Source organism: Mustela nigripes, chromosome 2 (assembly GCF_022355385.1).
Source record: "Mustela nigripes isolate SB6536 chromosome 2, MUSNIG.SB6536, whole genome shotgun sequence".
Lineage (NCBI taxonomy): Eukaryota > Metazoa > Chordata > Mammalia > Carnivora > Mustelidae > Mustela > Mustela nigripes.
This window is the reverse complement of record NC_081558.1, coordinates 142,504,108-142,527,275: the sequence shown is the minus strand read 5'-3', so window position 1 is coordinate 142,527,275 and position 23,168 is coordinate 142,504,108. Positions and strand designations below refer to the sequence as shown.

The 23,168-nt window shown below is 37.3% G+C and overlaps 2 protein-coding genes across 2 annotated transcripts in view; one reads left to right on the top strand and one right to left on the bottom strand.

Moving 5' to 3' along the window:
- P2RY12 (purinergic receptor P2Y12) overlaps nucleotides 1–11,118 on the bottom strand; it is a 45,210-nt gene extending 34,092 nt beyond the window's left edge. The window contains exon 1 of the mRNA XM_059391729.1: nucleotides 11,013–11,118. The gene's annotated coding sequence lies outside the window, so the exon portion shown is untranslated. The remainder of the gene's footprint in view (nucleotides 1–11,012) is intronic.
- The window catches only part of MED12L (mediator complex subunit 12L), a 323,861-nt gene that overhangs the window by 271,660 nt on the left and 29,033 nt on the right, over nucleotides 1–23,168 (top strand). Inside the window, exons 28-39 of the mRNA XM_059391731.1 lie at nucleotides 1,872–2,060; nucleotides 2,862–2,936; nucleotides 3,055–3,245; nucleotides 4,103–4,264; nucleotides 6,586–6,697; nucleotides 8,981–9,070; nucleotides 10,125–10,234; nucleotides 10,425–10,560; nucleotides 11,363–11,524; nucleotides 13,541–13,903; nucleotides 15,756–15,912; nucleotides 19,368–19,579. Coding sequence (XP_059247714.1) covers nucleotides 1,872–2,060; nucleotides 2,862–2,936; nucleotides 3,055–3,245; nucleotides 4,103–4,264; nucleotides 6,586–6,697; nucleotides 8,981–9,070; nucleotides 10,125–10,234; nucleotides 10,425–10,560; nucleotides 11,363–11,524; nucleotides 13,541–13,903; nucleotides 15,756–15,912; nucleotides 19,368–19,579 — 1,959 coding nt within the window. The remainder of the gene's footprint in view (nucleotides 1–1,871; nucleotides 2,061–2,861; nucleotides 2,937–3,054; nucleotides 3,246–4,102; nucleotides 4,265–6,585; nucleotides 6,698–8,980; nucleotides 9,071–10,124; nucleotides 10,235–10,424; nucleotides 10,561–11,362; nucleotides 11,525–13,540; nucleotides 13,904–15,755; nucleotides 15,913–19,367; nucleotides 19,580–23,168) is intronic.

The window sequence follows — 23,168 nt, the reverse complement described above, 5'->3', positions numbered from 1 at the left end:
CATGTGGATTATAGTATACAGTCCTTAGTTATTTTCATGTTCAGATTGTCCCAGATTTGTCCAGTGTGAACCTTTTCATTATAGCTTTTAAGTTTTGACATGTCTTTCTCTCTCTCTCTCTCTCTCTCTCTCTCTCTCTCTTTTTTTTTTTAAACCACAAGTATTTTTAATTCCTGGCCCACCTTGTGCTTTCCCTATTCCAAACCTGGAATTAGTCATTCCTCCAAGGAACTCTGGTTCTAGTTAATAGAGGATGGTATTTAGAAACCAGGATATGGGCCCTGTGGTGCTCATTACTGTGCCGATGGGGTTTCATTGCCTCTAAGTCTTTTCATCATATAGAGGTAGTTAAAAATACATCCATATACATAAGTTTGTGTGTATATTCATGAGTTTATACTGATTCATCCACTTCTATTAACATCACTTAGTTCTTCTTTGCATTCCCCTAATAATTTCATATTAATATTGTCATCCACAGTAAGAACCCTGGCTCCCAGTAACATCAGCCATTTACTCATTTATTTAATACTGTACTACACCTGAAATAGTTTTCAGAATTGCTGACCTATATACCACTAAGGAAAATATGGAAAGGAGTTGAAGATTTGTTTATAATTCTTTTTTCCCTAATGACTTCTAGTATTGTATTAAAAAATCTTTTTGAACTTTCTCCTTCAGTATGGATGTTATTCATTTGAAATAGAATTGATTTTATTAGTTTTTATTTGCATTCAGTTGAGATTCCCTTTTTCTTCCTCTCCACTGCTTCAGATTACCATGCTTCTACAACTCAGCTGCACAAACAGGTGTACTGAGAGATGTGTTCTCTGTCCCTTGTCTCTTTCATCCTGTGTTTTTTCCTGCCCTTGGTGATCATTATTTTTTGACTTATCTTCCTTTTTTTCCTTTTAATTTCTCTTATAAAAAAAGAAAACATGGCATACCATACATACAGTTTTCTATTTCGATGGAGACATTATGTTAACAGGAACATGTTTTTATTAGAGCATGTTGTAACTTGGGTAGAAGTTCATGAAATGGTCATATAGATAATGAGAGGCAGTTGTGTATTGTTTCCCTACCAGAAGCACCAAGGGTCAAACAGTTTTAATCCCTGAAAAATATTTCTGATATCTGGGTCCCACCATCAGATATGTATTTGCTGGGCCCTGAGCACTGGTATTTTAGCAAGCTCCACAGGTGACTTTAATAGTAACTCAGCATTGGGCTACTGGTGTAGTTAAGAAACAGGCTACATCTGAAACAGATCTGGATTCGAAATCGGCTCTGTTGATAGTTTCTTCTATAGTATAAGAGTTTGCATGATGAAAGGCAAAAGGGATTTAAACTGCTAAAAACTCTCTGGAGGATAGTTGACCATATGTATCAATAGTCTTAAATTTGGTATACTTCTTTACTCAACAGTTATGCTTTTATGAAGTTATCCTAGAAAAATAATTGTTTAGAAAGTAGATGTGCACAAATATTTATAATAGTATCATGTATAATATAAAAAAATGACAGCTTTCTAAATGTGTTACTCTGTTCTTTCTATTTAGTATAGTAAGCATTACATAAAAATGAAGACATGTACTAATACAGAATCATTACCGTTATACGCAAATATTTTGCATATTTCTTTTTCAAACTTTTTAAAACCAAGGTCCCACTTTGTATTTTTAGGAAGTCAAAATGCCAGGAATTTTGTTTTCAAAATTTTTCCCACTTATTTTTTCATGCAATTTTTATTTCATTGGAAGATTTCTGTCTGCTTTGTATTCTATTGTTCACCATGATTCAGTGCATATTACATTCACGTGTAGAAAGCCTCTGCCTCTCAATCTAATAGCCGATTTTTTTTTTTTAAGGAATGGGTAGGAGAACATTGCTTAAAAGAACCTGAAAGGTTATGCACAGACAAAGAGCTTATTTTGGACCCCGTGCTTTCAAATATGCAAGCACAGAAATTACTGCAGCTTATCTGTTATCCTCATGGTATTAAAGAATGTACTGAGGGCGACAACTTGCAAAGACAGCACATTAAGCGTATTCTTCAGGTGAGTGATTAGAGTCTAACGATTGTGTTTCTGTCATGTAACACTTTCTCTTTTTCTTTTTTTTTTTTCATGCTCAATGCTAATTCTTGACTTCAAATCTGATTTTTATTCTCCTAATTTTCTCTTCTGTGAAATTGTTGCACCTCATTGCTAGGTAAATATAGATACTGGAGGAGCTATACAATCATAGTATTAACACTGATATTTTAAGTCTGCTATATTTAGATGAGATATAACCTTTCTGGAGGGATAGCCTTAAATATATTAGTCAAAAAGTATTGAAATTATTTTGGAATGGATTGCTTAGGTGAATAGATATGGAGAGAAGAAATCCTTGTTTTATTTTTAGTGCCTGGCTGAATGTGCATTATTTTTATTTCACTTCATTTCATTTCATTTATTTTAAAGATTTTATTTGAGAGAGATAAGAGAGTATGAGTGAGCAAGAGAGAGCAGGGGGAGGAGCAAAAGGAGAAGGAGAAACAGAACTCTCCACCAAGCAGGGAGCCCAATGTGGGGCTTGGTCCTGGCACTCCATGATCATGACCTGAGCCCAAAGCAGATGCTTAACTGACTCAGCCACCCATGCGCCACAGATGTCCATTATTTAAAAAAAAAAAAAAATTTTTTAAATTTGTGTCTACAGTGAATGTACATAATGGAGCCTTTTGATCCCTACAGATTCTTTTATTCTGTATGATTATTCTGTTCTTTTCTTGAGAGGGAATACTGCAAGGAATTATTATATTTTAAGACCCATTTCGGTATCCTTAATGCATTAATTCTTTCCATTTTCCCCAGAATCTTGAGCAGTGGACGCTAAGGCAGTCCTGGCTAGAACTTCAGTTAATGATCAAACAGTGCTTGAAGGACCCTGTGAGTATATATTGGAAGCATGTGTTATGTATACAAAAATTAAGAACAGGAAGAACACGTTGATGTTGGAGGATGGAGTAAAACATATGCATGCTAGTTTTCTTATGTGTAACTCCAGGGCTCTGGTTCTGTGGCTGAAATGAACAACTTACTGGACAATATTGCAAAGGCAACAATAGAGGTATTCCAGCAGTCTGCTGATTTGAACAATAATTCTTCTAATTCTGGCATGGGCCTCTTCAACCCAAATGGAATTGGAAATACTGATACAAGTAGCACGAGGCAGAATGGAATAAAGACGTTTCTGAGGTATTTTTTTCTGTAGTTCGATTGGACTGTGATTACTTTTTCACATGTAATGGTATGTTTTTATTTGCATGATGCAGTTACTTTTCATAAAGGTGCAGGAATGTGAAATTATTTGTGTCATTTATCATTATTTAATAATTTTTTAAAGGGCATGGTGATGGATCATGTCTCAGTGTTTAACACGTCCAGACTCCTTGGAACTACATATGACGCGCAGAAGGGATTGATTTCTTTATTTTCTCCTTATGGCTACTCTGTTCCATAGAATTCATTATATAGGAAACATTCATTTTCCCATTTTTATTAATTGGCAGTGTTGCACAAATAATAATCGTGATAAGCAGGTTGATTTGTATTTCATCATTTGGGTTTAAAGTATAACTAGTGAATTTTAAAACCTAAAAAATTGGATATTAATATGCTTAAACATCATCAGAACATTTCATATCTTAACCATGACAGTAAAGTGTGTTGTTTATTGTGCAAAAGGACTATTGCTAATCAGAGAGCTAGAATCATAGAAGACTTGCACAGATTTAAAAACCTTAGTGACAGTGTTCTCCCAGAACCCCACATTTTATTGCTTTACATAGTGAGAGTGGAAAAGTATGTTCAAGTATCTGATACTTTACATAGTGAGAGTGGAAAAGTATGTTTAAGTATCTAATATTTGCTTTACATAGTGAGAGTGGAAAAGTATGTTCAAGTATCTGATATTTGGTACAGAGATAAAAGGGAAGCTTTGTGATAATTGTTGTTTCTTATTCATCAAAGTTTTGCCCTGGAGTTTCTGTTACAACTGTGAGAGCAGAGGAAAAGAACACCTCCTTGGGTATAACACCTATTTCTGATTTTAGTTCCTCTGAACGCAGGGGTGTGTGGCTGGTGGCCCCCCTAATTGCCCGGCTGCCGACCTCTGTGCAAGGACGGGTACTAAAAGCTGCCGGAGAGGAGCTGGAGAAGGGACAGCACTTGGGCTCCTCTTCAAAAAAGGAAAGAGACAGACAAAAACAGAAAAGGTATGGCTGCAAGGTGTTTCTTTGTGTGAGGGCTTAAGGAATGACTGAGAAGTAACATTTTGCAGACATATATGGTCACTATACCCAGAATGCACTGAAATTGTTTTTAAATGGAAATGGCAATACTCTGTTAGGTAACGCTCTGATCCTAGAAAGTTCCAGGTAAAAAATAATTAGCACACCAGTTCGTTCTGCCCATGTACCCAAATTACTGCTGAGCCATTAAGGACACCAACTTCTTAGCCTCACTTCAGACCTGTTGAATCAAATCTGGATATCCACTTAGTCTCTATAGTCTCCATTTAATTACTTTTTTTTTTTTTTTTTAAAGATTTTATTTATTTGACAGAGAGATCACAAGCAGGCAGAGAGGCAGGCAGAGAGAGAGAGAGAAGCAGGCTCCCCGCTGAGCAGAGAGCCCGGTGCGGGGCTTGATCCCAGGACCCTGAGATCATGACCTGAGCCGAAGGCAGCGGCTTAACCCACTGAGCCACCCAGGCGCCCCACTTTTTATTCTTTTAATTATCTATGTTTAAAATACATAGAATTATATCATTTTGTCCTGTTGGACACTAAGATAATATTTGTAACACTTAGGGCTCTTGTTCTAGACTAAATACTAAAATATACCAACCACTAAATTTAATCTTTTCTTCATTTATTTTAGGCCCTAGAAAAGGTTCCAAATAATTAAATTTGCAAACTGACTCTGGTTTTGAGAAAGAATAGACCTGCTTTCTAATGTGAAAATATGAATTTAGCATCTCAGGAGTAAAGGGAAATAATGAAGATTTCTTCCATTAAAAAAACCCCAAAAAACAAAAAAACTCTGAACATGTATAGTTCATATCCCCTAATGAATAATATTTTATTTTTTTTAAAGATTTTATTTATTTATTTGATAGAGAGAGATCACAAGTAGATGGAGAGGCAGTCAGAGAGAGAGAGAGAGAGAGAGGGAAGCAGGTCCCCTGCTGAGCAGAGAGCCCGTTGTGGGACTCGATCCCAGGACCCTGAGATCATGACCTGAGCCGAAGGCAGTGGCTTAACCCACTGAGCCACCCAGGTGCCCCACGAATAATATTTTAATAATATTTTAGTAGCTACAATTTATTTGAGCCCTTATGAAATGCCATTGTATAAAACTCATTGCATACATATGTGAACTTTTAAATTCTCATAGCAGTCATGTGTTGTTGGTGCTGTTGTTATATCTTTCTTAAGTTGAAGGAAGGGAAGCACCAAAAAGTTAATTTGGTACGGACACACTGCTAAGGAGTTGTAAAACTGGAGTTTAAACCCAGGTCATCTGGTTCCTGAGACCATGCTCTTTAACTGAAGTGCATCTTGGTAACGACCTAGATTTACATGTATTTTGTTTGTTACCTGGTTGTTTGGCATCACCTTTGCAAAGGTCAGTCAATCCACCAGATGACTCAGTTTTAATTCTGAAATCTAATTTCTAATGCATGGTTGCGTGTACATTGTATGTACATTATCCCCACAGCAGTACAGATGGTATTGCAAAGTTTGAGGATGACTTGTCCCAAGTCAGTTTCTCCCAGCTCTGCTGGTAAAGGGAGGACGCACATTGAAATAATTGGGTCTCGATCTCCTTCTAAGAATTTTTTTTCCAACATAGCATTTAGTTTGTCAGTATGATTTGTATCCAATAATTAAAGAAATGCTAATAAAATGACAACCGATAATAGATTTTTTTTTTTAAATTCAGATGCCTTCACACCTCTTACGATGAGGCTTTGAGATATGGTGGGTCACTAATAAGCTTACTGCCTTTGGGTCCTCAGGACTTAGGTGTGCTGATCTTACTTCTATCAGTACCTACCCTGTTTGGTCTTAAGAAACTTGCTACAAAGTAACACAAGCACAAGAATCATACAGGCCTGATTCCTTGACTCTTTGACAATAGCTTGGTGTGACAAATTTAAAAATTTTTCATTTTGTTCTGTGTATAATGTCCTATTCCTGCTGATGTGTGTCTTTCAAATTCTATGAAATAGAAACACTCTTCTCACTGCACTCCCCCAACACGCTCCTGCAGTATGAATTTATGCTAGTTTGGGTATGCCTTCAAGGATAAGAGAGCATATTAAATTATTTAGAAGCATCACAGTGGCTTTTAATCTTGTTAGTAGAGCTATGATTTAACTTTTCCGGTAGGCTTTGGCTATTTACTACTCCTTTCCCTTTGCTAATAGTAAAATAAATAAGGGCCAATAACCAAAGGGCAGGAGATCTATGTTGCACAGGAAGTAACCCATCCTTTCTAACTAAATCTGCTGTTACTACTTCCTTTGTAGTATGTCTCTTTTGAGTCAACAACCTTTCCTTTCACTGGTCCTTACCTGCCTTAAGGGACAAGATGAACAACGGGAAGGCCTCTTAACATCTCTTCAGAATCAAGTTAATCAGGTAAAGTATACTAGACTATTAAGGCAGGCAAGTATTTTTTTTTAATGGCATTCTTTTTTTTTTTTTCCTTTCAAATACTGAGATTAAATTAATAAGATAACCGCATATTTTGGTTAGATGCAGGGAGACACAATCCATGCCCTGTTCTCCTACCTGGTGTTCTAGGCATCACAAGATTCACAGTTTTGTAAGAGTAATTATGCATGGAATAAATGTCTGTGTCCTATAAAAATAACATTTTGTACATTGCATGCAACTTTCACATCTGCTCCTCTCCTGACCCTGTGTTGTGGGAGAGGACCTGGAGCAATGTGTGTTGCATGTATGGTGTTAAGACAGAGAAACCTCTCTCCAGCTTCTCCAGCTCAGCCCCCACCTATCTGGAAGGTCTCAGCTTGAGTGCTAATTTCAAAATCAGAAGGCATATTGATTCGTGTACAAAGAATTTAAATTTTGGCTTTCTACCAACCACAGTTCTCTTGGTCACTCTTTGGGGGATTTGCATTCTGTGTACTCCAAGGAAGTGGCGTGATGAAACCAGAAATTGGAAAGTGTGGAATTGAGCAAAGTAGGTAGATTGGTCATGTAGAATGTTTTATCCTGCTACAGAGCCAAATGGAGCCCTCATGTGGCCCTCTGTTTCTATGACATCTTGTCTTTCTCGTAGATGATACTAGATGAATGTGAACAAGGATACTTAGCTCATTTGGGCCTCTCATCGTCTCTCGCCTTTAAGATCTAAGAGATCTGTCCTTTGCACTGCATTTCTAAAATGTAAATCAGCGGTTACTCTGGTGCTCAAGATACTCCAGTGTTTCTTACTATGTCTAGAATAAAAAGTCAAAGTCTGGGCTTATTGAGGCCTGCATGATTTTGCCCTGGCTCCCACTTCTGCCTTGTTTCCTACTAGTCATACCTTGCTCACTCCACTTTTCACACTGACCCCATTGCTATGTTTTAAAAATTAATTTGTTTTAGAGAACAAGCAGGCATGGTTGGGGGGAAGGCAAAGGGACGGAAAGAGGGAGAGAAGCGGACTCCTCACCGAGCATGGAGCCGAAGGTGGGCCTCTACCCCACGACCCTGAGATCATGACCTCAGCTGAGATCAAGAGCTAGACACTTAACTGACTGAGCCACCAGGCTCCCCGCTATCCTTTGAACTTGGAAAGCAGATTCTCGTTGCAACGCCTTTATATCTCTTTTTCCTTTCACATGGAACGCTTTCTTCCTAGATAATAGGAGGATTGCTTCCTCATTTCATCAACTGTGGTCTCAGGTGTCACCTCCTCATGGAAGCCCTCTTTGATTACTTTCCAAAAATTGGACCATGGTTATTAGGTGTTCCCTTGCTCTGGTTCATGCAGCTTGTTATTTTTATTTTTCCTGCTGATAGAATGAAAGCTGTGATATAGGTTTGTGTCTACTGTCTTGGACCCTCACGTCTGACTTGGGAGAGGACTCTATATTGATGAGATTGGAGAAATGCTGTCCTCCCATCATGCCATATATACTTACAGCTCATCTGCTGGGCAGCTTACTTCCACATGTGACTCATTTTAACTAATAGGATGATTCTCAGTTGTTACCATATTTCAGAGCATGGCAGAAGGAGAGGGAATTTGCCCTCGTCATCTGATTCTAGGGTGTTGCCCACTTGTGGTTTGCTTTTCCTAAGCAGACCTTCCCTTTTCTAACATTAGTCTGAATCAGTGAAAGCACTCACTTTGTAGAACAATACATCACTTGACTGATGTCAAAGTTGTCATATTTTTCAAAATAGTACTCACTTCTTTATCAATGAAGAGAGACATGGAAGACAGCAAGTCCCCCCTTCAATAAAACATCAAAATCATACATTTGCTAGGGTTCATAGGAGGTCCCTAGAAATGTAACACAGAACTGATATAAGATGTAATTCTGTTTGTTCGGTATTTATCTTAGTAAGACCAGTGAAATAACATATTGAAAAAATAATCTTTTTTGTTTGTTAATCTTAACTTCATCTTCCTTTAAAGCATTTTCTTTAACACTTATTTAAAAGGATTGTAAATAGATGAATATTTTCTTCTTCCACCTAGAAAGGCAACCAGCCAGAAATAGCCAGATTTCTGTCTGCGTGGAAGGAAGGAAGAAAGCTAAAATTTTGCTTTGTTATTCGTTAAAGGAAGAAGTTATTTTTGACTGTCAGTAGGAAGCTCAGTGTAACTTTAAATGTAAGAAAAACAATCTATTTTAATAGGGAAAATAAGTTTTGGGTTCTCCCATTTATTTGCTGGTTTAGATTTTGAGTAATTGGAGAGAAGAACGATACCAGGACGACATAAAAGCACGGCAGATGATGCATGAAGCATTGCAACTTCGCCTAAATTTGGTAAGGGGCATTCCTAGTTCTTTCTCTGCATTACACTTAGCCTAAATGTGAAAATAACCTCTAGGTCTCCACTTCTTCTCTGGTCATCCCCTTCGTTACAAGGTATGAGGCCTTCCACTCTTTGCTTTGACAACTCCCCTGTCTCTCACGTGTCTGTCCTCCTTGGTGCTGACTTTCGTGTCTGGTCTAACTTCTAGAGGGTGTAGGAATTTGGGGCATCGGTTTGCTTTCTGTACCTCCCACCCCAGGGAACCTCTCGTTCTTTTCAGTTTGTGCTAAGAGTAGGTCTGAGAAGGTTACTGTTTTGAGATGAATTAGCTTTTATTATACTCATTTAAAAACCTATATATAAAAATGTGCCATAAGTCAAAATTTGTCAGACTCTCCATCAGATTGGTCATTAAAACAAATTGGACAGGGAGGCTATACAAACATTGAAAATTTCTCACACATTGCACATTTCTTTGAATTTTTCTTTTCCCATTGAACAAGTCTTAGTGAAGTCTACTCTGGAGGAGGAGGACTTGCCTGTTATTTGGCAGTTGTCATTAACTTAATTCCCATACACGAGTCTCCTGCTCCTCAGTCGTCTGTGTTACTGGATATTTCCAAGTGTTAGTATGATAACAGGCTTAGATGCAGTAGTAATTGAATAACACAAAGTCACAGATAATCAACTCACCTGGTTTTGATCTCTTCAGATTGGACTAAAGTTATATGGTAAAACTGGGTGTTATGAAAGATTAGGACAAAAGAAAGTTAATTTTCCTATTATTTAATTCATATTGATGTTGTGCCCACGCTCAGGTCCCTCTTCTCCTCCTATCCCACCCCCTTTTTTTGAAGGACCAAATACCTGTGCTGAAGGAACCAAAAAACAGTGACAAATAGGTAGCTAGGTAAGAGAGAAGGTATGATAACCCATAAATTAGAGTCTTGTTATTGTTTTCTGTCTGTCTTTTTGTTTTTTTAACAAATCAAAATTGGCTACATAAAGTGATGGGGATGGTATTTTCATTGTAATAGATTTTTATTGTATTTTTTCTCATGCCAGGTGGGCGGAATGTTTGACACTGTGCAGAGGAGCACCCAATGGACGACAGATTGGGCCCTCCTCCTCCTCCAGATCATTACTTCTGGAACTGTTGACATGCACACTAACAAGTATGTTCTTACTTCACATTTAGCACGCCGCATACATGCCTAGTAGAAGCTTTGATGGGCTGACTACAAATCACCTCTTACTCTCTTAGTTACCATCAAAGTTCAGTGCCTTAAATAAAAATGATTTTTAGTTAAGGGTATCTTGGTTTTGCTCTAAGGTGAAAATAAATTATTTTTTTCCCCCTCTTAGTGAATTATTCACAACAGTTCTTGACATGCTGGGTGTTTTAATCAATGGAACTTTAGCCTCAGACCTATCAAATGCATCCCCAGGAGGATCTGAAGAGAACAAACGTGCATACATGAATTTAGTAAAGAAACTGAAAGTAAGTTTGTGACCTGCTTATATATTATGATCTCAAGTAGTTTATGCATTGTTTTATTACTGCATTTTACCTTAATTTACTGTGTTAAGTTAGATGTTATACGGTTATTTTGCTATTTGCCTTATCTCAGCTTACTAGTACTCAAAAGTTATAAGCACATAGCTTGAAGATACTTCTTTAAAAAATGATATTCACAAAATATTTAACTTTCAAGGAACTCTAGAAATCTGTTATCAAATGTATAACAAAGATGCCCACATTGGATTTAGGATAAATCCATGCTTGGACTGGCTCGTATAATTGAAAAGTAACCATTTACATTGATATTTCTAAACCCAATTCATTTGAAAACCAGTAGTTGAATCTTTGAAGTAAACTGTAAACAAATGATGCAGAAAAGAAAAAAGATCAATATGTCTGACGACCATAGCAATAAAATAACCAATGATTACCTTGAGGTCTGACCCTGGATTTGAGAACGTGTTCTGTGCTGCAGCTTCTGCCTTCTGCTGCCAACTACTACACGGGATTTTTGTCATTTCAGCACTGCGATACTTGTTGTGTAACCAGGGTCCCACTGTATGTGTTCTATTTTCTACTTAAATAGAAGAAATGAAACATACTCACTACTCTAATTGAAAGCAGCATCATAGACCATGTTCGAGGTTAAGGAACATTCTGGCTACAAAAAAGGAAATGTTTCATAGAGAAACTTCCTTCTCACTAACTTTTGCCTTCGTTGTAATTTCTGTCCCACTTCTCTATCTCTTTTTGTTTTGTTTGTTTGTTTGTTTGTTTTTAGAAAGAGCTAGGAGACAAGAGATCAGAAAGTATTGACAAAGTTCGACAGTTGCTACCTTTGCCAAAACAGACGTGTGATGTCATCACTTGTGAACCTATGGGTTCCTTGATTGACACAAAGGGAAACAAAATTGCTGGATTCGACTCTATAGATAAAAAACAGGCAAGAGTAAATGTTTGTTTCTTGTATATATTTTCTTGTCTTCCTATAGGGTATAGGAAATGCCTCAATTTTACAGTTTCTTGATTTATTTTTTTTAAGCATAGTCTTGTCATTTATATGCTTTGGTCATTGGCATTATTGTATAGATATTCATTTAGTGCTGTACATGAACTTAACTTAAGTGAATTTGTGAAACCTGCTGAAGGAAAACTAAGTAAAAATGTATTGTTAAGGGGCACCTGGCTGGACCAGTTGGTTAAGCATCTGCCTTCACGTCAGTCGTGATCCCGGGGTCCTGAGGGTCCTGGGGGTCCTGGAATAGATCCCAGTCCCTAACTCTCTGCTTAGCAGAGTGCTCTCTCTCAAATAAATATTTTTTTAAATGTATTGTAAAAATAAAAGAAGACAAAGACCAGGTGTGATTTTACTTCAGAGTTGACAATAATACGTTTAGATGAGAAAATTTTGATTGATAAATTCTTCATGTAGTAAGCTATTTTGAGTAAAAAATATTTTTAGGGCGATGGTACTTAATTTTCTCCTCAGTTAAACGATATTTCATTGAACACCTGTTTTATATAGGATATTAAACAAGTTTCCCTTAAATATGAGAAGAGTGGTTGTTCTTATAGTGAACATGGAGCAACCACAGAGATGAAAGACAGAGCTCTTACCTTTAAGCAGAAGTAGACAATCACAGTGTGGTGAGATTTGTGTGTCATGGTACAGAGTGTCAGGTGGCCCTGAGAAATTGCTGTCACCCACCCTCAGGTAAGGAGTAGATAGTCAGAATAGGGTCCCCCACAAAACTGACACTTGAATTATTTTGAAGGATTAAGAGTTAGCTGGGAAGTAAGGAAGAATATAATTCAGGTCCATGGAAGAGTTTTCGCAAAGGTAAAAAAAGAAGGAGACTCTTGGGAGAAATGCAATGCTGCATTAATTCAGAGTAACCCAAGTACTCTTACCAGTGTGGAGACAGAAAAAGCTAGTGTTATGGGCTGGTTGAGTTTGTAGATTCATTTGGCTCTCTAGTGGTGAGACATCTAAAAACCATTTGGGTATTTGGTCTTTGCACTCAGGAAAGAAGTCCAAGCTCAAGGCAGTATTAGGAAACAAGTCAATTTATCATGGTAAATGAACCTTGATTTTGGATTAATCCATCCATGGAAGACTTATGTTGATAAGAACAGGAGCATTCATATCTTATGGAATGTCTGGTTAGTTGTTTTGGGGGTCATTCTGAGGAAAAATATTTTCTTCAAGTTGGTATGCCCAGGAAAGTACCAAGAGACATCACGAGTTAATGTTAAAAATAGGAAACTTTTATTTTCAGAAACAGAGTAGCATTTCCTCTTCTAAACTTGGTGGAGAGAAGCTTGAATTAAAGGACTTTATTTGCACCTGTTGGTATGAGTTACTTCTGTAGTAGTATTCCTTAACTATTCAGAAACTGGCTTATTAAGTATGTGAAAGATTCCTATACTGAATCAAGGCCAAACATGTTTGGACTGAAGCTAATTTGAGTCCAATTAGAGGTTGATTGTAACTTGACTCTGAAGTTTTGTTTTATCTCAAAAACAACAACAACAACAACAAAAAACTAGGATCCAAGGGGTTATAATTTATGATAATTTAATAAAGGTCAACATTGCAGTACTTTCCAAAAAGTGTTTTTTTTTTCCTAAAAGCAAAACAAAGCAATAAAAACCCTAAATGAAAAATACCTAATTATAGTAAAGTATATTGGACCACCTGGTGTTGCAGCCTGAACAGAATATCATGTGGCTTAAAGAAATGCAGAATTGAACTTCAGGGATGGAATTCTTGCTGTGGCTCTCCAGTGATCTAGCTGGGTAACCCTGAGCTGGTGCATTTACCTGTCTGCTGCATGCTAGGGCGCTCTAAACCTCCCCACCAGCCAGAAAGTTCTTTGTATCCATGTCCTAAGCAAGCTTGCCTCTGAGTTAGGAAAAGATCTGAACGTGAGCTCACAGAGCATTATCTCAACCACAGGGTCTCCAGGTCTCTACAAAGCAGAAGGTGTCCCCCTGGGATTTGTTTGAGGGTCAGAAGAACCCAGCGCCTCTCTCCTGGGCCTGGTTCGGGACTGTCCGAGTAGACCGAAAGGTGATCAAGTACGAGGAACAGCATCACCTGCTGCTGTATCACACACACCCTATGCCCAAGCCCCGAAGTTACTACCTCGAGCCGCTGCCCCTGCCTCCCGAGGAGGAAGAGGAAGAGCCCACATCTCCTGTCTCTCAGGAGCCGGAGAGGAAATCAGCTGAGCTGTCAGATCAGGGAAAAACCACAACAGACGAGGAGAAGAAGACAAAGGGAAGGAAGCGCAAGACGAAATCAAGCTCAAGAGTTGATGTGAGTAAGGGAAGTCAGGAGGCCTTTGGCTCACTAACACCTAGTGGGAGATTTAATCATGCCCAGAGTCTGTCCCTAGCAACAGGAAAAGCATTAGAAGCCTTATCGTAATAGTTGTAATCCTAACAAGGCTCTGTCTTACTTAATAGAATGGCAAATGAACAGTGACTTGTCACTGACAACAGGATTATAGCTTCTGATTTTCCCTCCTCCACTGTTCATTACTTTAATTTTAGGCTTCTCTTATGAATAATCTTTAATTAATATAATATTTCAGTGCCTCATAATTCCTCACATTTGAAACTTGAATTTCTTAGATCCCTAAAAATCTCATCTTCTTACATATTTGTATTATCTCATGTTTAAAATATTTATCATATTTTGAGCAGCTGACACCTGTAGTAAATTAATGTGAAAAACTATTTGCATTTCCCTAGCTAACATGTCATCTAATAAATACAGTAGGATGTTTCTGAGATTTCGTATTTTAGCATTCCTTCTTAGTATCCTCTGTGTGTGTGTGTGTGTGTGTATTCTTTAACATACTTTTAGAATTTATAAAGGATTAACACAATTTTTAAAAAGTTCCATTTCTTTTTTTCCCTATTAACCTTACCTACCTATAACCACATGCTCTTAAAAACAACAGAAATGTATGAGATGGTAATTTGGAAATAATTTCATAGCATTTATAGAATTAATGTATAAAAATGTCTTTATATTTAAATTCACCTGGAAAAATACTTGAGATTTTGTAAAAAATTCATGGATATTCTTGTACAATGGAAGAAATATTCAGATTTGTTCTGAATATTTCATGATGTCATATTCAGATGTCATGTCTAATTATTCTAATTTACCTAAGTCAGAACCAAAACTTCTATTTTCCTAGCTGATATCTTGGTGATTAATATTTTTCTAGAGAAGACCACCATCACTTTTAGATGCTACTTGAATGGCAGTACCCTCTTTTCATGTAGTCTTCCTGCCAATATTTCTTTGTCTGGAAGAGGTGCTCAAAAAGATCCAGACTGCCGCTTCCTAAAATCTGGACTCTCCTAGCTCATCAGTCCACATGGATAGATTTCTGTTTTTTTCAGATACAAAAGTCCTTAAACCTCTCTTACTTCCTGAGTGTGTCCTGGTAATGTCCCTTCCTCCCATACTACTTCTGAAACTGCCCCTACCCAGCGGGTTATATTTCAGAGATCCAAGGATTTGTTTTTCCTTTATCCTTTAGGGCTAGACTAAGAGAAGGGGGCTGAGGGGTGGCAGGGAAATTGAGACACCTGGATGTGAACCTTAAAGACTTCGTATCTCTTAGAAGGAAGACAAAATCTGGGTGGGGAGACCGGGGTACAGGCAGATGGTGGAGAGTCTATGTCTTTAAGTTGCTGCCTTGAAAACTGGCAATAAAATAATTGTCTAGGCCAGGGACTGGTCCTGAAGTATTGTGGGTCTTTCTGGCTTCATTCTCCTCTAGACCCAACATACCAGCAAGGCTTCCTAAGGTGACCCAAGATGAAATGATCTCCAGAAACTCAGCATCTGAAGGTGTGGTTTCAGTTGTAGGCAGTGGTCAGTGTTGATGTGCTTTTAGTATTTTATAAACAAACTTTTATTTTCCCTCCACTTCGTAAGTCAAGTGTTTCCGGAGTCAAAAGTTTTTACTCAAATGAGTGTTAGGCAGAGAACACGCTGACACTCTTGCCTTCCAACTTCCCCTCTATAAAAACAGCCCTATCCACCGGAACAGGCACTGGCTCAAGTAATGTGATACGATGAACTTGCATTCATTATCTATATAGTTTGTGAAATTAAATAACTTTTTTTTTTTAACTTTATGTTGAAGGAGTATCCACAGAGCAACATATACCGAGTGCCTCCTAACTACTCACCCATTTCCTCCCAGATGTTGCACCATCCACAGTCCACCTTGTGGGGCTACAACCTCATGGGTCAGCCCCAGCAGCCGGGTTTTTTCCTTCAGAATCAATCTCTTACTCCAGGTATGTGAAGAGAGAGTGAGGTCGGGTCACTCTGAGATGAGCTTGGCGTTTTCTTTAATTTTAACCTGAAATCATCACAGGTTGGCGTTTTCTTTACTTTTAACCTGAAATCATCACAAAGCGTGGGAATTGCAAGAGCTGAGTTCTCAGTTGACATTCCTGTAATCCTTTCCACTTGAAATTTTTTTTTCTTCTAAAATTAGGGTTTTTTAATATGTCTTTTAATCTATTTTTGATTGTCACATAGATATCATATTCTAATTGTAAGAATCAATTAATGCCTGGCATATAGAGTAATTTAGTATGTGTGTTGGGAGTGTTTCTCAAATGTTACAGTACGGTTTTAGTTGCTAGGTTATGTTCTGAGTTGGGAGATTTCATTCGATGTTAGAAGGAAATTAGCCACTGATGAAAATTTGCACTGTCAGATATAAAGTTGACAAAAGTTGTATGTTGTGAAATTTGTGTTTTTATCAGATATAGTTCTTATGGGTGTTTTTAAAAATTAGACGGTATTGCCCAGTATCTTCATTTTCTTGTGTTTTAAATTGTAAATTGTTTATACTGTGAAGTATCTCAGAAATTTGATTCACATAGATTGAGATATCAAAGAAGGAAAACTACTGCATCTGTAGTAAATGCCCCTGATTTTAGTATTGCTTCCTTTCAAGCCCAAGTAGGCTTTATATCTGGAATGAACATTTCCTAAATAAAAATCTCTTAGAAATGAATTTTTTTTTTTTTTCTAAATGACAGTTTGCTTGTTCAACAAATGGTGTATTTTGAGATCTTAGTCTGTATGTTGGGATTTTTATTGTAATTTGAGTATGACATCTTGAGGCCTAGGAAAGACATTGTTTGATTCTTGGCTTACAGCAGGGGAGAATCCATATTTTGTCATCTATTAGAGGTTGAGAGGACTGGTCTGGAAGTTAGAGTTCTAGGTTCAGGACTGGCTCAACCACTCCCTGCTGTGTAATCTTGACCAGGTCTTAATCTCTCTGTGCCTTAGCTTGGTTATCTGTACAAGAGATACTTTAATATATGTCCTCATAGAGTAGGTGATTCAATTATTTATTCAACAAAATGCTTTGAACTTCATAATGTTCCAGACTCTGTTTTGGGTGATAGGGTATTACAGTACACAAAATGAATAAAAGTGTTCATTCATCTTTGATTGCTGGAATAAGGGTTATATTATACATGCACACACATATACTGTGTATGTGTATAATTTAAAGTAAATTTTAGGCTCCATAGCTCAGGGGTTAGAGCACTGGTCTTGTATGGTAATTTAAAAAATGTAGCACACAGATGATGGCCTACCCCTAATTCAGCAAATGATCTTAACATATTCCTACCTCAGGGCATTTGCATCTGCTGCCCGCCACCCCCCTTGCCTGGAGTGCTCACACTTAGATATTTTCCATGGCTCATTGCCTCCCTCCTTAGGGCTTGGTCAGATGCCATTTTCTCAGTGGGCTTCTATTGACCACCCTCTTTAATAAATGGTAAGCCACACCCCTTCCCTGCACCCTGTTCCCCTCTCCTTTCTATTTCTCCATAGATCAGCACTTGGTTATATGCTATGTATTTAACTTACTTAACTGATTTATTATCCAGCTTTCCCACAATACTCTGTTGGGGCAGGTATGTTTTCTGTTTTGTTCACTATAGTATCCTCAGAACTTAGAGCAACATCTGGCTTTTAGTAAGCTCTTAAAAACAGGTTGCTGAATGAGTGAATGCAGACTATAAAAGAGTAAACTAGACAATCAATGATAAGTGTGGAAAATAATACACCATCATTTTCTCATTTGACTTTCTCTTTTCAGTTCCAAAGTTCTTGTGAATTCTGTAGCATTTTTAAACACCAATTCAGTATGAATTAAAGGCTACGTATTTTATAAAGACCTATGTTTTCTTTCCCTAAAATACTATAAAAGGTATTTATAAGTTAAGGAAGTTTACGTATTAGGTAAGTTTTAAGTACGATGACATGTAAGAAAAAATGTTAAATAAAGCAAGCATTTATAGGGGTTTTCTATGTGTGAATTGATTTTTGTAAAATGATGAATCCTATGAAGTTGAAGAGTGTGTACACTCTGCTTTCATTCATATATAGTTAAAATGCAGAGCCATATGCTCCCTCAATACACATGTGTGTATATACTCCCCCCAACACAGTTTCTCTTTTTTTCTCATGTATATGCACCATTATGGTAAAGTTATAAAGAAATGTTTGAGAATATTAAATACTGCATTCAGAATTCAGCATTTAGTGAGAGAAGGTGAGGAAAGTAAGTAGGTAGGAATATACAGAATGCTTCAGGGATACTTAACCCTGTTTCTATAGTTAGCTCAAAGCTACAAGATTATAAAAAAGGAAAATTAAAAGAACATAGACTATGGCCTAATCTTTAGAAAGAATCCCCTTTACCTATAAAATAGCCCATTAAATTTTTATGGATTAGTATAGTTCCAGTTCTTGCTTCAACAAAAGTTACCTTGCCATATGTTCTTAAATTGACTTTCCTCTTTTTTCCCAGTGTTCTTCAAATGCTGCTGAATGATTTCATAAATCACATTGCTGGTTGTGGTTCTGAGTCTTTAAAAGAATGTGGGTTTTCAGCTTTAAAATGTTTGTTCCCACCATACAGCTTACTTTAAAAAAAAAAAAAAAGAGAGAAAACATCTTTCGTGAGATAATTTAAGTAAAGGATTTCTTACACATACATGAAAGAATATAAACTATCTGGTAAATCACTGATCACTGATTGACACCTCATTTGAAGCCAACAAATACTGAAAATCTTTCCTCCCAAACTCTTAAAGGCATTTAACAAATTATGTATGCTAATATGTTAAGGATTTCCTTTGATTTCTCAGGCATCCCTATAATCAACGTCTCCTGTTTGATTTCAAGCCTTTAGAAACATGTTTTGTCTTTCGAGTCATGGTATTTGAAGTTTCTAAGCCTTTCAAGTTTTGAAAATATTTTCATGCCCTCTATGAGGAAAGAGGCATTTTTATTTTGTCATGAGCTTCAAATTTGTTTAAAATGACAAAAGGGTTTCTATGCCTGGCTTAGGACACTTGGCAAATACACCACGAAGACAGGGCGCTCTGTGCAGGTAATGTATTCCCCAGGGCCTTGCATAATTTAAAACCCACGAGTCTGTTTCAGGCGTTTCAGTTTACCAGCCAAAGTGGGGCCTCTGTGAAATAATTGAAATACTATAATTCACTCCTGCATCACTGCCCCCATTCTTTGGGAATGAGGCAGTACTCAGCATATCTTTAATATTTATTTGTATAGTGTGAGGTGGGGCCTTATTTTCCATTTGCTTGTAAAGTGAGGCTTAGAAGGTAAGGTTTCTGCGTTTTGATAAAATAGAGAAGACCTGTTGCATTAGCACGAGTTATAGAGCCCTTCTGTCTGGTTGCTTTTGTAGGTGGCTCCAAACTGGACCCCACGGGCTCCTTCGTCCCCACCAACACCAAGCAAGCTCTGTCCAACATGCTACAGCGGCGCTCGGGCGCCATGATGCAGCCGCCCCCGCTGCACGCCATCACCTCGCAGCAGCAGTTGATACAGATGAAGCTTCTGCAGCAACAGCAGCAGCAACGGCTCCTCAGGCAAGCCCAGGCTCGACCTTTCCAACAGGTTTGTCTGGATCCAGCAGTGGAGACCTCTGCCTTTTGTTGGCTCCTCTAGCTAGGGATGAGTGTGAGGTAGGGGGCGTATTCTTCCTGCTGGTGTATCCCTGAGATCTCGCGTGAGCGCAGGTGTAGCTCTCCTATAGCTTTATACCTCTGGTGTATTTTACTTTTATCACCGATCCATTAGGAACTTTAAGTATCTTAGATTCTTTGAAAGTACACCTTAAAGCTAGAAGAGCTGATGACCCTCCAGTCACTGAGAAGCAGAAGGCCTTTCATCCCTATAGTGACCCTAACTGAGCACTCATTCTGTATAATTATCACCATATTCTGTACTCCTTTTAGCTCTTACTTTTGTTTATTATTATTAGATTGAACACTCTGAAGTTGTATCTCTAAAGTCCTGATGTTTCTTAGGTTTCTCCCTATGGTGCCCTGCCTAGAGTCCATTTTCAGTATGTATTTCTATAGGAATGAATATATTACAAATAATAGTATATGGATACTTTCAATTTCATTTTTGATTTATATCATTTTTTTTGTGTCCTATAATTCAGTTTTCTTTAACTTTTGAGATAACAGCAATTGTTCAACAAAATGATATAAAAAGAGGAGGTGAGCTTGGGGACCCCCTGTTTCTATATACTTTTTTTGACTTACCAATTTTTCAAAAAAAAATGCACTATTTTGATAAGGCTGATGAGGATATTAATAATAACAGCTAACACTTATAGAGCACTTACTATTTGCCAAAACATTTCTATGTGCTTTTAATGTATTAGTTATCTAAGATCCCACAATAATCCTGGGATTTAGGTACTTTTTTGAACCTCAAAGGAAGTAGACAATCCACAGGTATATCCTGCTCTAAGAAAAATGATAAAACTTTGAAATTAGCAAAAAATCCTAATGCTTTAAAAAAAAGAATATCCTTTATGTCTTGCTAACCTTTCTAGGCCTATCTCCGTTGTGTAATTTACGGCACTTTTGCATTCAGTCCACTTAGTGATTCGAAAGGCTGGAGGTGGGATGGTGAGTTACATGGTCTTGAAAATGGTTCTTGTTTTTACATGTATTACAAGAAGGACAGGAGAGAGGAAATAGGTCAACTGCATGCTTGTCTCTCCCTGACCTCTAGCCATTGCTCAAACTCCCTGGATGTCAGGTAAGATGAGCCTAAGTTGCTTCTTACAAGGAAGTGATGAGGATTTGATTAAAATACTAAGAAATACTTATCTTGCTTAAATAAGTGGCACTTCTGAAGCCATTTAAAAACTTCAGTGGGATTTTAGCTGTTCTTCAGGATGAGCAAAAATAGTTGTTATCATTGTTTCAAATCTTGTCAAGATTTAAAAAAACTTGCTGTAAGTTGAGTAACCATCCCAGCACAGTGAATGCACCTCCTTTTTTAAGGTAATTTAGACCTAAGTTAAAATTTACCTTCCACTCACTTTTTTTTTTTTCCCATATCTACCTTTTTATCACAAGGTGTGATTTGTCTTATCAACAGCCCACTTTCAGACTTTTACTCCAAAGCTCAGTTTTGAATTGCTCTAAGTGATTCCTAGCATGGGGGAAAACTCGCTGGGCCATTTATAGGTAAAAGCTTCCCTTCTGATACAAGTCATGACAAGCAATTTCCTCTAAAGCACATTTTTTTTTTTAAAGGAATTGAATAGAAAAGCCTTCATATAAGCAAGGATGCTTGCATATTTGGAGAAGACAAGCCTATGACCTAAAATGTTACCTGCAGGAACCCATTACTTCTACATTTTTTCCTCAAAATAGTCAAAAGTACCTGACTATTCTACTATTCTTTTACACCAGATAGAACTGTATTGCTTGTACTAATAAGAATTAACAAGTAGTTCATTTTTCTGATTTTTTTTTTGCCAGTTGTTTCTTTTTTTCTTTTTTTCTCATTATTTTTGTCTTAACTTCCTTCCTTTCTTTTTTTGAGAAGTTGAGTATTCCTTCTTGGAGCAGTAAAAGTACAACTTCGTAACAGTGATGGTACAATAGTTACCTTCCCCTCCCCCCTGTATTTTTTTAACGGTTGGTTGAAACTTGCTTTATTGTCTCTGATGGACTTTCAGAAACAGATATATATATTTTTTAATCTCAACATTTTTCAAATGTTGGACACGTGAGGGAAAGCAGTATTCTTCTAAGGAAGTGAAATATATCCGTGGAGCAGTGAGATGGTTGTATAGTCCCACCTAGAGTCAGTGAGGTCACATGTAGCATTTGCCAGAAGGCCTGCACCTAGAAGGTTTGGGGGAAATGTTAGTTCCTTTCCTCTCATGCACAAATGATAAATATACCTAGAATCTAGCTAAGTAAGGTATTGTGGCAGGAAAAAGTTCTCCTTGTGGTAATCCTTAAGCTGGAATAAAGGCAGCATCATATGGAATACAAGTGATAATGTTAAGTTGTTTTAAGATATGGTTCTGGATGCAGTTGTTTTTCTAATAAGTAATGACCTGTATCCTTTTTGATATGAAAAAATAGAGAAATGTTGATCCTAATTTTGTCCAGGACCATTTTTTCAGTTTACATGCCTACATATAATGTGATGATCTCTAGCTATGTAAGAACTTGTCATGTCTTTATTTCTTATGAAATAGAAGCCATTTTTATTCTTATCCTAGCAATTGTCTAATTCTAGGAATCCATTTTCTTAAATGTTACAGATGTGTTAGAGAATTTTCGTTGATCTAAACCTTCAAAACTGAATTTTAGAATTTTAGCAGGTACTTATTTTAAAGACTGATGAGTTTCTCCAAGCCTTGGATGTGACTGCTCCCTAGGCCAGGAGCTCCCACCCCCTGGTAGCCCTCTTCTGATAAGGTCAGACACAGGATCTCATAGTCTGTATTATCTTTACATCTAATGAAGAGAGGGTAGGAATTTATGAAAGGCTTATCAAATGAATGCATGTTTTTGAGAAAATATTTCCAGGAGCCTTGGGCTTCCTAGTAGTCTCAATCCTTGGCAGTCTCATTTTTATCTACAAACTTATCTCAGCTTTCCTGAGTGCTTCCAGAAACTTCTTCCAGTGATCTGTTATGGTTCTTTTGAAAACCTAGATGGGGAAGGGAAAACATAAATTTGTAGATTCTGGATATGGCTCAGACCAAACAAAAGAATTCCCTTAGCCTCTTCCCACTTTAATGGAAAGGAATCATCTAACCTTGGATGGTGCACAATGAAAACTACAATATAGTTATAAAATAACCCTCTGTCCACTACAGAAACTGAATATCTGCTTTAGTTGTAATTTTTCTGTTATGGATCATTCTTATATTTCCTAAAAAATGTATTAGGGTATTGGTGTAGTGTTTAGAAAACAGATTCTAAATAGCTTGGATAACTTTAAGTATTTTCAATCAAATTATTTAATGCAATGATTGTAATTGACTGGACTTTCTTACAGCTCTAATACCTAGTGGTATACATAAGGATGTTCTGGCAAGGAAACTTATTTTCATTGTTTTTAGTTACACTCTTTATCCAGGAAAGTAAAAATGATCATTCTCTGTTCTTTACTCAATGTCCCTTATGTAAAGGGGGTCTCACCATAGCGAATGTCA